Genomic DNA, 11,768 nt, shown 5'->3' with positions numbered 1-11,768 from the left:
TATGAAGTGACAAATGGCGCCGGCACGATAGGTGGTGTTTTAACTAGTTCCGTTATCTTTGTTTATTTTTTATTCGTGTATCTTGCACTTTAATTCTTCCACCGCATCCTGCATTGAATGTTAAGGTTTTTTTTCAGCTGACTGTTGCACCTCGTTGCTGTGCAGCATTGTTTACCTCTTATTTGCTTTATTTTGGAAACTATGCTGCCCGTTTGCATTACCTTCATTTTTACCCTTGGATTTATGATTAGCCACTCTACCCTACTAGCGTCTCTCCTAGACTGAAATGAAAGCCAAGAAAATAAACCCATGGGAATTTAATATTTCATGGGTTTGAATTTGGTTTTTGCTTTTTTCCTGTGTTAATATGGAGAACCACAGGTTTTCTTGCTAGGCAAAGTTATGTATGTACAGTCGACCCTCCTTATAGGCGGGCCTGCCTTCCACGGCTTTGAGCTCACGCGGAAGGCAAGCCCAGGCTTGGGGAGCATACTCATGCCACGCGCCCCATGCACCACTGTGAGCACGCACCCCATTATTTCCTATGGGGCTTGAGCATACACTTTTTTCCCCATGTGTGGGGGGTTCTGTTACAGATCCCCCGCGCATGGAGAGGGCAGACTGTATGTGCCTTCAAGTCACCTGTCGACTTATGGCAACCCCATTAATTTCATAGGGTCTTCTTAGGCAAGGAATACTCATAGGTGGCTTTGTCAGTTCTTTCCTCTGAAATATAGCCTAAAACACATGGCATTCATTGGTAGTTTCCCATCCAAGTACTAACCAGGCTTGGACCTGCTTAGCTTGCAAGATCAGATAGGATCTGGTGCCTTTAGGTTATTTAGACCATAATCCTGACTTCCAAATATAAAATTTCCTTCCTATCCTGGGCTGTCAGGGCTTTTGCTAATAGGCAGTGATGGACTTTATCCTGTGCCATGCCTTCACCTAATTAAAAAAAACTCACCCCAAACCAAACATTTACTGAGGGGGCATCACTATATTATAGAAGAGTATTTCACTGTTATTAGGTTTAATTTTCTGAGTGCTGAATTTTTAGGTCCCATCCCTCCCCTCCCCCTGGAATATTATAATTTTACTTTATTTTATGTTATTACAGGTTATCTGAAATGCTTGGGGCCAGAAGTGTTTGGGATTTTGGATTATTATTATTATTGGATTTTGGAATATTTGCATATACACAATAAAATATCTTGAAGACTTGACCCAAGTCTAAACATGACATTATTTATGTTCTGTATGCACCTTATAAACATAGCCAAAATATAATTTTATACATATTATTTTAAATAATTTTGTGTGTGAAACAGTTTGTGTACAATGAACCATCAGAAAGCAAAGGTGTCACTATCTTAGCCACCCATGTGGATGATTTTGGATTTTGGAATTCCAGCTAAGGGATATTCAATCTTTATATATCAAATATAGCAAATCATCCTGATGCTATAAAGAAAATTTTATTTGGTTAGCAGGGAAGTATATAGTTTAGTCGACAGTGTTAGTATAAAGTTTCAAGGCTATCACTGTACTTTGCATGTTGTTATGAAATGTTTTGGTCTGATCCCAGCTCCTGCCAGATTGGGAGTTTATGTGATCTGTGCATAATGGAGCTGGTACAGTCCATCAAAAGGGCTCTTGAACAGTGCTAAACAAACCATTTTAGACATTGCCTACCTCTGTTTCCAGACCTGCTCCGACTGGCACGGCTCTTCTTGTCAGATGATTTTCTGAAATAGGAACACTTTCTATTAGAATTTATGTTGTTTGGCCGAATAAGACCCTTACCACCTTCCATCTGTCTGAACATCCGACAGGCTTCTACCTGTTCTGGATTTTGGAGGATATGCATATGTTGTTTAATTTCACAAAGATATAGTATTTTGTTTTGTTTTTAAATCATCTTCCTCCTTCTCCCCTCCCCCTCTTTTTTTTTTGTGGTGGTGACTTGAAGGCAGACAACACACAAAAATAAACCTATCCTCCTTTTTGCCTCTGGTACTACGTTTTCTGTTAAAGAAGTAAGCCCTAGGATCACAGATACTTCATTAACTAAGGTATAGCTGTAAAAGACACCCAAATAGATGCATCAAGGGATACATTTGCCCAAAGTCTGAAAAAAATAAAAATAAAAGTGAAAATAAAATCTGTACACTTCACATTACAGTACATACTAGCCACCAATTTGCTAGTTAATCCAAAGTCTGAAGGTCTTTCTCTCTGGTTTTAAGGGAATGACTCCAGTCATCACAGAAATATTAGAACTGGAAGGGACATCATTAAAGCAGTGCACCTATAGGATTATGCTATCAACTTTCCTGGAAACATTCTTAACCCCTTTCCTCCAGTTCTCCTGAGAAGGAGATTGGTCAATGTTCTGAGCCATGCCCTCCCTCCTGGCCCATCCAAGCTCCTAGTACCTCCTAGTATGGGAGCTACTCTTTTCAGCAGGCAGACCCTTGTGGCTGGGACTCGGCTTTATCTTCTCCTCTGACTCTTTAACAGTGTTCTTTACTTCCTTCAACTTTTCTGCAATCTCCTGGGCTGTAGGGGGTGTGCGTGGGTCTGGTGCGTGTGCATCCTCTACGCTGGGTGGGGGTATCATGACGTGTACACTAGCTGTGCTCTCTGAAAGTACGACTGGAGCTTTGCTCTTCTTGGTGTCCTTTTTCTGAATCTTGGCCGTTTTAGAGGCTGTGCGAGTGCTTACGTTGACCTTGCTCTTGCTTTTGCTCTTACTCGTAGCTGCCCGTTGAGGAGATGCACGCTGGGGAGACAGATATTGGGATATTCAGTACTGGAGCAATAAAAAAGTTTTCACTTTCAACTCCGCCACCCCTCACCCTTACCTCCCAGCCAGAGGTTGAAAATATTGCTTGTTTGGGCAACTGTTTCCAGAATACCTCAGCTAGTTAGTATACTCTAAAAGAGATAACTTTTCAATGCTTCTTTTTCAGCTCTGTACCCTCAACTACTGATAGACAATCAGTATCTTGTTCTCCAGCACAGCTCATGATCTCAAGTTAAGGCCCAAGAAAACTGGTTTTGAACCCAGCTTCCCGCAGTGTGGCCCATGTCAGAGTGTGGAAGAGTCCTCTCCTTATCCCTATTCTGCTGATTCTTGCACACAAGCCAAGACACAGTACAGTATACTGTTCAAGGTCTTCTGATACTCTTCTGATGCTTTTCTTTGTATTACTAATCACTTTGTCAGTCCATACTATGTAATGAAATAAACTTCCACTCCAGACTGTAGTGGTGGGTATACTCTTCCACTTCAGACTGTAGAGGTGAGTAAATTTCATTTTTTGAATGTTTTCTTATGTTAAAGAAAATCCATACAAGTAGAAAATTAGCTCTGTAGGGAGCAAGGTGTACTACATATTTTCTCCCTGATGTTCATGTGATATGTGTGTCTTGCAGGGAGTCCCCTTTTCTTTCCTTCAGGAGAGTAATGGAAATGCTCCACCTGTACTCAGAAACAGAATTCATGCACTTCTATCCAAAATATAAAATGAAATAAAAATTGCACATTAGAGAAAGGTTCTAACCCAGGCCATTTCATGCTCTACTACTTCTCTAATGGCAGAGATGTGTTCAAATGGTATCACCCATAATCAGTTATAAAATCTGCTGTGCCATCTCCTTCATGAGCTCAGAGTGAGGAGCTGAGATGCATATTTAGGGAAGGTCTCTGCTAAAGACTCTGGTTACTGTTTTTACTGTTGGAGAGGGGGAAAAATGAAGTCCCTGCGTGGACATGAATATATGGAGAATATTCTTTGGCTCTTCAGTCCTAGCTCTGTGCAAAATACATCTGTTCAGAAATAGCTACCCATGGCTCTAGAACCCTTGTTTACTTGGTAAACATAGATGTCCTTTACAAATGAGAAAGGAATTATTTTAGTTTTCATTTTCATATGAACTTGTCAAATTCCCAATTCCCAAAGTAATACCCAAACCGGAACTCTTCTATTTCCACATTTTCTTCAATTTTGTGATGCATTTCTCTGATAAAAATGTGTGTGTGTTGTTGTTTTTTTTACAAAATTACATACCTAGGACAGTTCATACAAAAATGTACAAAAGCATGAATTTCTCATAATGTGTCCAATTTTTAAATACATTTCTCCTAGTATGTAAAGAAGACATGCATATAAAATGTATATATTGAGAGAAGTGCATACAAAATTATTAGTATCCTGAAAGTAATTTGCTACCAATAATGAGTTACTTGTAATCACTTACTTTTTACAGCGAGTAAGGTAGGTAAGATACAATGACAGACAGTATCACTCTTTTGTTGTGTAAGGAGCTTATTACATGGCTTAATAATCCATTTTACCTCTGTCCATCTTAAGTCTTAATTTGGGCTGCATCCTGTTCTTATTGGAAGGTTTTTGCCACTAAATCTGCCACCCGAATACATCCCGGGTGCATACCCAGTTCCAGGAGTGCTCCAGTAGCCATTTTGTTAAAACTCCCAGATCCAAAAAGAGCCACAAGGAGCCCATCTGGAATTGTGGATGCACCCGGGATATATTTGAGTGGCAGATTTGGCAGCAAAAACCTTCCAGTTTTGTTTACTTGGTAAACAGGATGCTGCCCGAATTAAGACTTAAGATGGATAGAGGTAAAAGGGATTATTAAGCCATGCAATAAACTCCTAACTAACCTTTAAAAGAGTTGTGGCTTCACTATCTAGGTGTATTTTGTACTACAGGTCAGTGGCTTGTAGCATTCTTATTTTCAAAACGTAACTAATTAGTTACTATTGTAGTTATACTTCAGTAAAGCAAGGAATTACTTTTAAACATTAACTATCATGCTAACTAATAATTTTGGGTTGATGGTATTTTACAGTAATTGCAACTACATTTCGAAAAGCAACTTTTCAAACTTTGAAAATACAATAAATTTTTGTACAGGTTTTTTTAAATGGCAAACTGATTTAGAAATAGGATGGACTGAATGTGTGTTTCAAAAAGAAATTGAAAGTTGTAAGAAGTGAGCAGACAGATTTGCCCACCCCTGATGTCTTCACTGGATTCTTGGTATGTATTTGGAAGTGAACAGCCTATTGCCGTTATCGCAGGATCCAAACCTAAGTATATCAGATCTACATCCTTCTCTACTTGCCCTTCTTTCTATTCCATTTCGTAGGTCCTAAGGATTACTGCTACAGAGAATAAACTCACTTTGATTGGTGGGGGCTGAATTGCAGGTGTTTCATAGACCCTTGATGGTTTAGGTTTTTCCTTCACACTGAGACTTGATTCTGAAGGTGGCCTCAGCAGTTGCACAATCCTGACCCAGGCATCAAACAAATCTTCTCGTCTATCAGAGTCAGGGCACAGTTGGAGGTAGAAAGTACGGCCATTTGCCAATTTAAACCGCAGCTGCTGCCTTTCTGCATTGTGAATTGTGATCTTGACAAAACGCAAAGGAAACAACCTGCATTGATGTCGAGGAAGATTAGCAACATTTAGGACTTTTAATTGCAACTGATCCTTTTACACTAGTGGTTCTTAAAATATTTTACCCTTGGGACCTTATTTACATCTATGTGCAGACATTGCCCCTCCTCCCCACACTTGACGTAGTATATATATTTTTGTTCACATATTCAGGTATATTCATAGTAAGACACTCTATAAGTAAATAGCTCCCCTTTTCTTTCTCTTCCCTCTGGCAGAGGTTCCAAACACTCTCCTTGTCTTTCTCTCCAGGAAGCAGAGAAGGAGGAGGAGGAGGGATCAGGGCCTCCAAGTCTTGTGCTTCCCTTAAGCAACTCTTGTGCTCACCTGGGGTTCCCGCTCCACAGTTTGAGAACCACTGTTCTACATAATTTCTTCTTAAGCTGTCTGTTGTACGGTAGTGGCTCTCCCCAGTGCACCAGGGACTGGTACTGTATTTGAACCTTTCGATTACAATTATTATTTTTTCTTCCCTGGAAACTTTTAAGCAACTAGCAGTGGATGGCTTAAGGACTGGGAATAGTCCATGAACCCCCACTTTGAGTATGAATGTTCTACAATACAAGATGGAAGTGGAAGTGACAATCTGTAAGACAGTATTTTTTGTTCCATTACCAGTCCAAATTAATTCATTAATCTTAATAGTATAGAAGAATGACTGTGCAAATCATTAGCTTATGATGCTCTTTTTTTGCAATTGCAGTTTTAAGGAGTTGTCTTACAGAGTTTGAATTAGGGATATAAATATCGGCTTTGCTTTCAGTAAGTGTTGTCCTAGGATCCTGCAGGTATTAAAAAGAGCCAACATTACAGCACAAGGCTTACTGTTTCCCCCACTATCCCATGATGTTGATACCCAAACAGAAATATCAGGAAGAAAAAAATCTCTGAAGTTAGACCGTATAGAGACATAAGACATTTGCCTTTAGTAGGAACAACTTCTTGCAAGAGTAGGCATCAGAGTTTTGGGTGGACTGGGCCTCAAGCAGACAGGACTGTAGGACCATGGAAACTGAATGCACCCAGTCTCAGTCTGGACTGCCGCTGCAGTTATAAACCAGGCCACTGAAAAGGAGCAGGTTTTTTCTGGTCTTTTTGGCCTGGCTCTTCAGGATTGGGGCAAGCTCGGAGTGGTTTCCAGCCAGGTTTGGAGCATGCATCATGTAAATGCCATGCCCCAAACACAGCCTGACAGCAGCCCTTTTAACCTGACTGTTTCAGGCCATAGAAGAACACCTTTAGCTTTTTGCAAAAGGAACCATCCTTCAAGCATGCAATTCTGGGGTTTCTTCCATTCATTATAGGGCTCGTACAGACAGGCCAAAATAAAGCTGCTTTGGGTCACTTTGGAGGTATGCTGTTTAAATGATGCATGTGTCCTACGAATCCGGAAGCTGTGCCAAAGCCATGCTCCAGTCCTAAGGACTGGAACGTGGCTTTGGTGCGGCTTCTGGACTCTTAGGACGCATGCATTATTTAAACAGCATACCTCCAAAATGACCCAAAGCAGCTTTATTTTGGCCTGTCTGTATGGGGCCACAGATTTGCTGCTGCTGAGGAAATACTGCTACAAACTTGGTTCCTCATTAAAAGCATACCAACTCAATAATACTATCTGGGTAAATATATAATAATAGTAAGTATAAAATTCAGTTTTAAGCCATAAGGACTAATCACTAATGATTCAGGTTTAGTCAGTCTTCACTTGCCTCTGCTACAGAGATGAATTGAGTGTGGAATATCACACTTGGTTTCCCTGTAGTAGGACTCACCTTGTTAGCTCATATCTCACTGGAGGGTAACTTCGGGACCTGTTTGTGACTTTCTGATCTTCAGGTGGTAAGACGCGCCGAGCCAAGAGCAGCACATTGGGGATCAACAGGACAGGGCTTGTTGAGGTGATGCCAACAGTCACAATTTGCTCTTGATTGTGAATCTCAATCGGACCACCTTGTTTGCTAATCTGAGGTACCAGACAGTAGTTAATGCACCATTTATCACTTCCTCGAAATGGAAAATGCATACTCTAATATTTCTTTACTCTTGATTCACTACCATCCACCAAACATCTGCTAGTGTCTTCCAAGTTAAGCCATAAAAATATCACCCAAGATAGATTTATTCTAATAAATAAACAAAGGAGAGTCAGAGAGTAATAATAAAACTGATTGAGGTCACCTAAATGCTCTTAGGTGGACGAATAGTGGAATGGTAGAAATGGGGAAAGATGAGGAATAAGATACTGGGTTCTTGACAAGGAAACAGGTTATGATTAAAAAACAACAACAACACTGTTTCTCCCTTTCCCCCCCTGCTGTCCCATTACCCACTTGTGTTTTTTCTTCCTTTCTGGAATGGGGCTTTGCTATCAAATTCTTGGTGGCCCACAATATATGGACAATGGATAGTGGCTGCACAAGGCTGGATGGATGATAAATTCTGCTGCCTGTGCTAATTCTAAACATCCAATTTCACTGCATGTGGGAAGAATGGGGAAGTAATTCACACGTCAGAGAGCAAAACTTACAAGAAGACTTGAGTCCTGCAAACTTCTCATTTAAGATACTAAACAAAAGATGGGCAACATGTGGCATAGGAAGAAATGAGTAACTACCAGAAGCCTCCTCCCATGTGCTGTTGTGGGGTTTTTTTTTGGGGGGGGGATAATTAGCAAGGAATCACTAGTGATTTTTCCATTTGTGTTTGCTGCTGATCACCAGTGGCATGCATCAGAGTGAGGAGCTGCATGATGCACCCTGCAAAAGACTCTCAGGGGCTGAATTTTGACCCCATTCCTGCTGAAGTTGCCCACTGATGAATTAGACAATTTCCCTATCCACATTTGCCTGTATACTCCTTGTATACCTTAGCCCAAACTCTCTCATGGCTTACCTGGACAAAATCACTTTCAAACATGGGGGAAGACTTGAACAATCCATATTCCCCAAGGCGTAACTGGCGCTGGAGAGGCCCCATTTTCCTGGTGAAATAACCTTTTCCATGGGTCTTTCTTGTGGCCAACATCTAAGAACCATTGATGGAACTGGGAGGAAAAACTGGGGCAAACTTTTGTAAACACCTGGTTTTGAGATTTAGATAAATTTAGATCTTTTCCAAGATAAGGATAACTCTTTAGCTGGCTGAACAAATAAAAAGAGTAAAGTATATTAGTCACTGTTTTTATACAAACCAAAAACACTATTTCTCATTTATATTTCACAAGCGATCCTAGCTGCCAACATCTTCCCGAAGCTGGCTGTTGTATCAGTGTGCAAATAGAAGCCATCTTCAGGAAGATACTGGCAGTTGCAATTGCTGCAGTGGGGAGGGAGAAGAGAAGGAGAAGAGCAGGATTATGCCCACTCACACCACATGATTTCCTGAGAAGTGGAGCTGCCACAGAAGGGACCTACTGCACCAAGGCAGCCATGAAATAGCAGTGATATTGAGAGCCTATTTTTCCTGTCAATTAAAAGGTGCACAACAGTAACAAACTGAATGCAAGGCAGCAGCGAGATAGTCATGATGTCGTGTGATAAGTATTGGTCAGAAATGCTTATTATTCTGTTACAATTCTGTTTCTGTGATAAGCTCCTAAAAGAAAGGCATTGTATTAGCTAGTTTATAAAGTTCTCTGCAACATTTTGAGGTCACCTTAACTGTAGTAGTCCTGGTTCTTGTCATTGGTCTCTTTAGCTTTCTTAGCTAGAACCAACGATCATTATGGTTTAGTCTCTGAAGTTATTTTCAATGGCCAAGCTCAGAGTTCGAACATGAGAAGTACTAACCAGGGAAAGAATGCCTCTGTGAATGGGCAGAGTACTTTTTGCTCTCCACTGAATGATTATAATGAGATCTCCATTTGCTTGGAATTCAAAGAAAGGGCTTCCAGGTTTGGAGGCATACCTTCTGCTCAGTTCCAGAACCTCTACTTTTTAAAAGATCTTTCTTTCTCATTCCTTCCCATACCTATTGGTTATAGACCAGACTTACCTGTGCTCTATCAACTCATGTTACCTTGCCTATCAGCTTCATTTACTGAAGGCCTGTGCTTCTTTGCTATCCTCCTTTGTCACACTAGAAATTGTTTTATGACATCACTAGTATACTTATTGGATTTTAGCCCAATCACTGTTCACCTGTCTTGCAAGTGTGGAGTTGAAGAGACAGATTATAAATCTGTGGCTAAAGAGACAGTTCCTACTTTTCTTTCCATGGAGAGCTGAAGCTAAGCCTCCTGGCAATAATATGGATTTTCCAAACTGTTTGAAAAGCCAGCCCTATATAGAAAGGATTATAGTGTTCTAATCTGGATCTTGGCTGTGCAAGTAACTGAGGCTTGGGGGATTATCACATGGGAGGCTTTCCATGGTTAAATTGCCGGTAAAACGCTACAGAAGCGCAAAGGTGTGATAGCCGGTTGTGCTTCTGAAGTGTCACTGAAGTGTCCTCTCTCCTCTTCTGTCAGCAAAGCATTCGCGGGACAGCCATTTATTCAGTAACAGAGTCTTCTGTTATGAAGAAATGGCTGCTGATGAGAGAGGAGAAGAGACACTTAATAATAATAATAATAATAATAATAATAATAATAATAATAATTTTTATTTATATCCCGCCTTTCCAATTGCATGATCAAGGCGGCTTACAAGACAAGAAACAATAACTTCAGTGACGCTTTGGAAGTGCGACCGGCTATCACACCTTCGCTCTCCTGGAGCATTTTACCAGTGTTTTAACCACAGTAAACTTGGGTGTGATAATCCCCTATGTCGATTTTCTCCATCTGAAGTAGTAACGCATGTACCAGCTAAAGATCCTTCTTTCTGTATTGCTTTTGTCTTTGTTTCTTTAGTAATCGTTCCAAGTCTATGGTGTTTTCCACTAGTGTTATGTTGTTACCTGCATATATTAGCTTGTTGATATTCCTTCCTCTTATCTTTACTCCTCCTTCTTCTGAGTGTAAACCAGTTTTTCGTATGATATTTTCCGCATATGCATACAAGTTAAACAAATAGGGTGATAGAATGTAGCATTGCCTTACCCCTTTACCAATTGGGAACTTCTTCTCCATATTCTGTTCTAACAGTAGCTTTTTTTCAGGACTATCAAATGTAATGGCACTCCCTTTTCTTTAAGAGCATTCCATAGCTTTTTCATGATCTATGCCGTTTGCTACAGTCTATAAAGCACATGCTGATTTTTTTCTGGAATTCTTTTGTGCACTCCTTTAACCATTGTATGTTTGTGATGTGGTCCCTAGTGCCTCTTCCTTTCCTGAACCCCAGTTGCTCCTCTGGGATTTTTCTCTCCATATCTGATTGGAGTCTATGCTGCAGAATTTTGAGCAGTATTGTGTTTCCATGAGAAATTAATGCTACCGTTCTACAGTTAATGCAGCCTTTCATGTCATCTTCCTTGCGGATGCGAGCGTATATTAATCATTTCCAGTCTCTTGGCCATTGTTTTGCTTTCCACATTTGTTGGCATATTTTAGTTAACACTTGAATTTATTCTATCTGTATGGATTGTAGCAGCTCAACTGGAACTTGGAATTTAGTTTTCCTGGTGATTTAGTCTTCCAAATTTCTCTTAGTGCAGCTTCCACCTTGCTTTCAAGAATCTGGGATTTGTCTTCATATGGTTCTTCATTTCTTGTATCATTCATTTTAACATCTCTTTTATATAACTCTTCTGTGAATTTCATCCATCGTTAATCTTGACCCTATTAACAATTCCCAGAATTCCCCTGCTGACATAAAATTTGTGAGAGAGAAAGAATACTCTCCCTCATTCACTATTTCCATGTCTTTTATATTGTTACAATCGATAAGCAGAATTGCTCCCTCATTATTGTATCTCCCTCTCCCCAAATACACAGCTCCAGATGTTTTCAGCTTTTTCTGAGAGGGAAAGTATTCTAATCTTTTCCTGCATTTTGTTTTTTCCTTTCAGTATCTTTTCTAGTTCTGTGCTATCCTTTCTGAAAGAGAGAGAGCAGCTTCTAAAGCCATATATAATATTCTTAATGTTGTCATGCCTTTGAGCTTTGTTGCTTGCAGTGGTGAATGACAATCACACAAGGTTTATCTTCCTTTTATTTTAACCACACGATGGTGCTGCCTGTACATTCCAGAGAGGCTATTTAAATAGTGAGGCTAGCTTAGCTGCAGGAGGCTGGTGGCCCCATGGCATTGTCTGGTAGTTATCTGAGCAGATACATTCCTTTTGGTATTGGTGGCCTTTCCAGGATTTGAATGGCTAATACAGAAAATT

At 40.2% G+C, this 11,768-nt stretch overlaps 2 protein-coding genes across 3 annotated transcripts in view; one reads left to right on the top strand and one right to left on the bottom strand.

The window, feature by feature from the left end:
- The window catches only part of ASIC2 (acid sensing ion channel subunit 2), a 483,092-nt gene that overhangs the window by 104,108 nt on the left and 367,216 nt on the right, over positions 1 to 11,768 (top strand). The gene's annotated exons all lie outside the window — the stretch shown is intronic.
- Positions 1 to 11,768, bottom strand: part of LOC121935411 (protein FAM71B-like) — a 25,184-nt gene that overhangs the window by 3,138 nt on the left and 10,278 nt on the right. The window contains exons 1-6 of one of the 2 annotated variants that reach the window (XM_042476900.1): positions 9,489 to 9,563; positions 8,388 to 8,635; positions 7,268 to 7,458; positions 5,217 to 5,472; positions 2,439 to 2,785; positions 1,696 to 1,748 (exon numbers count right to left, since the gene is read on the bottom strand). In XM_042476900.1, coding sequence (XP_042332834.1) covers positions 1,696 to 1,748; positions 2,439 to 2,785; positions 5,217 to 5,472; positions 7,268 to 7,458; positions 8,388 to 8,519 — 979 coding nt within the window. In that variant the 5' untranslated portion in view covers positions 8,520 to 8,635; positions 9,489 to 9,563. Of the gene's footprint in view, positions 1 to 1,695; positions 1,749 to 2,438; positions 2,786 to 5,216; positions 5,473 to 7,267; positions 7,459 to 8,387; positions 8,636 to 9,488; positions 9,564 to 11,768 lie in introns of those variants that run through there. The other variant, XM_042476901.1, reaches the window with a different exon arrangement.

The sequence above is a fragment of the Sceloporus undulatus genome, chromosome 6, assembly GCF_019175285.1.
Source record: "Sceloporus undulatus isolate JIND9_A2432 ecotype Alabama chromosome 6, SceUnd_v1.1, whole genome shotgun sequence".
Taxonomy (NCBI): Eukaryota; Metazoa; Chordata; class Lepidosauria; order Squamata; family Phrynosomatidae; genus Sceloporus; species Sceloporus undulatus.
The sequence above is the reverse complement of the archived record's forward strand: the minus strand, read 5'-3'. Positions and strand labels throughout refer to the sequence as shown.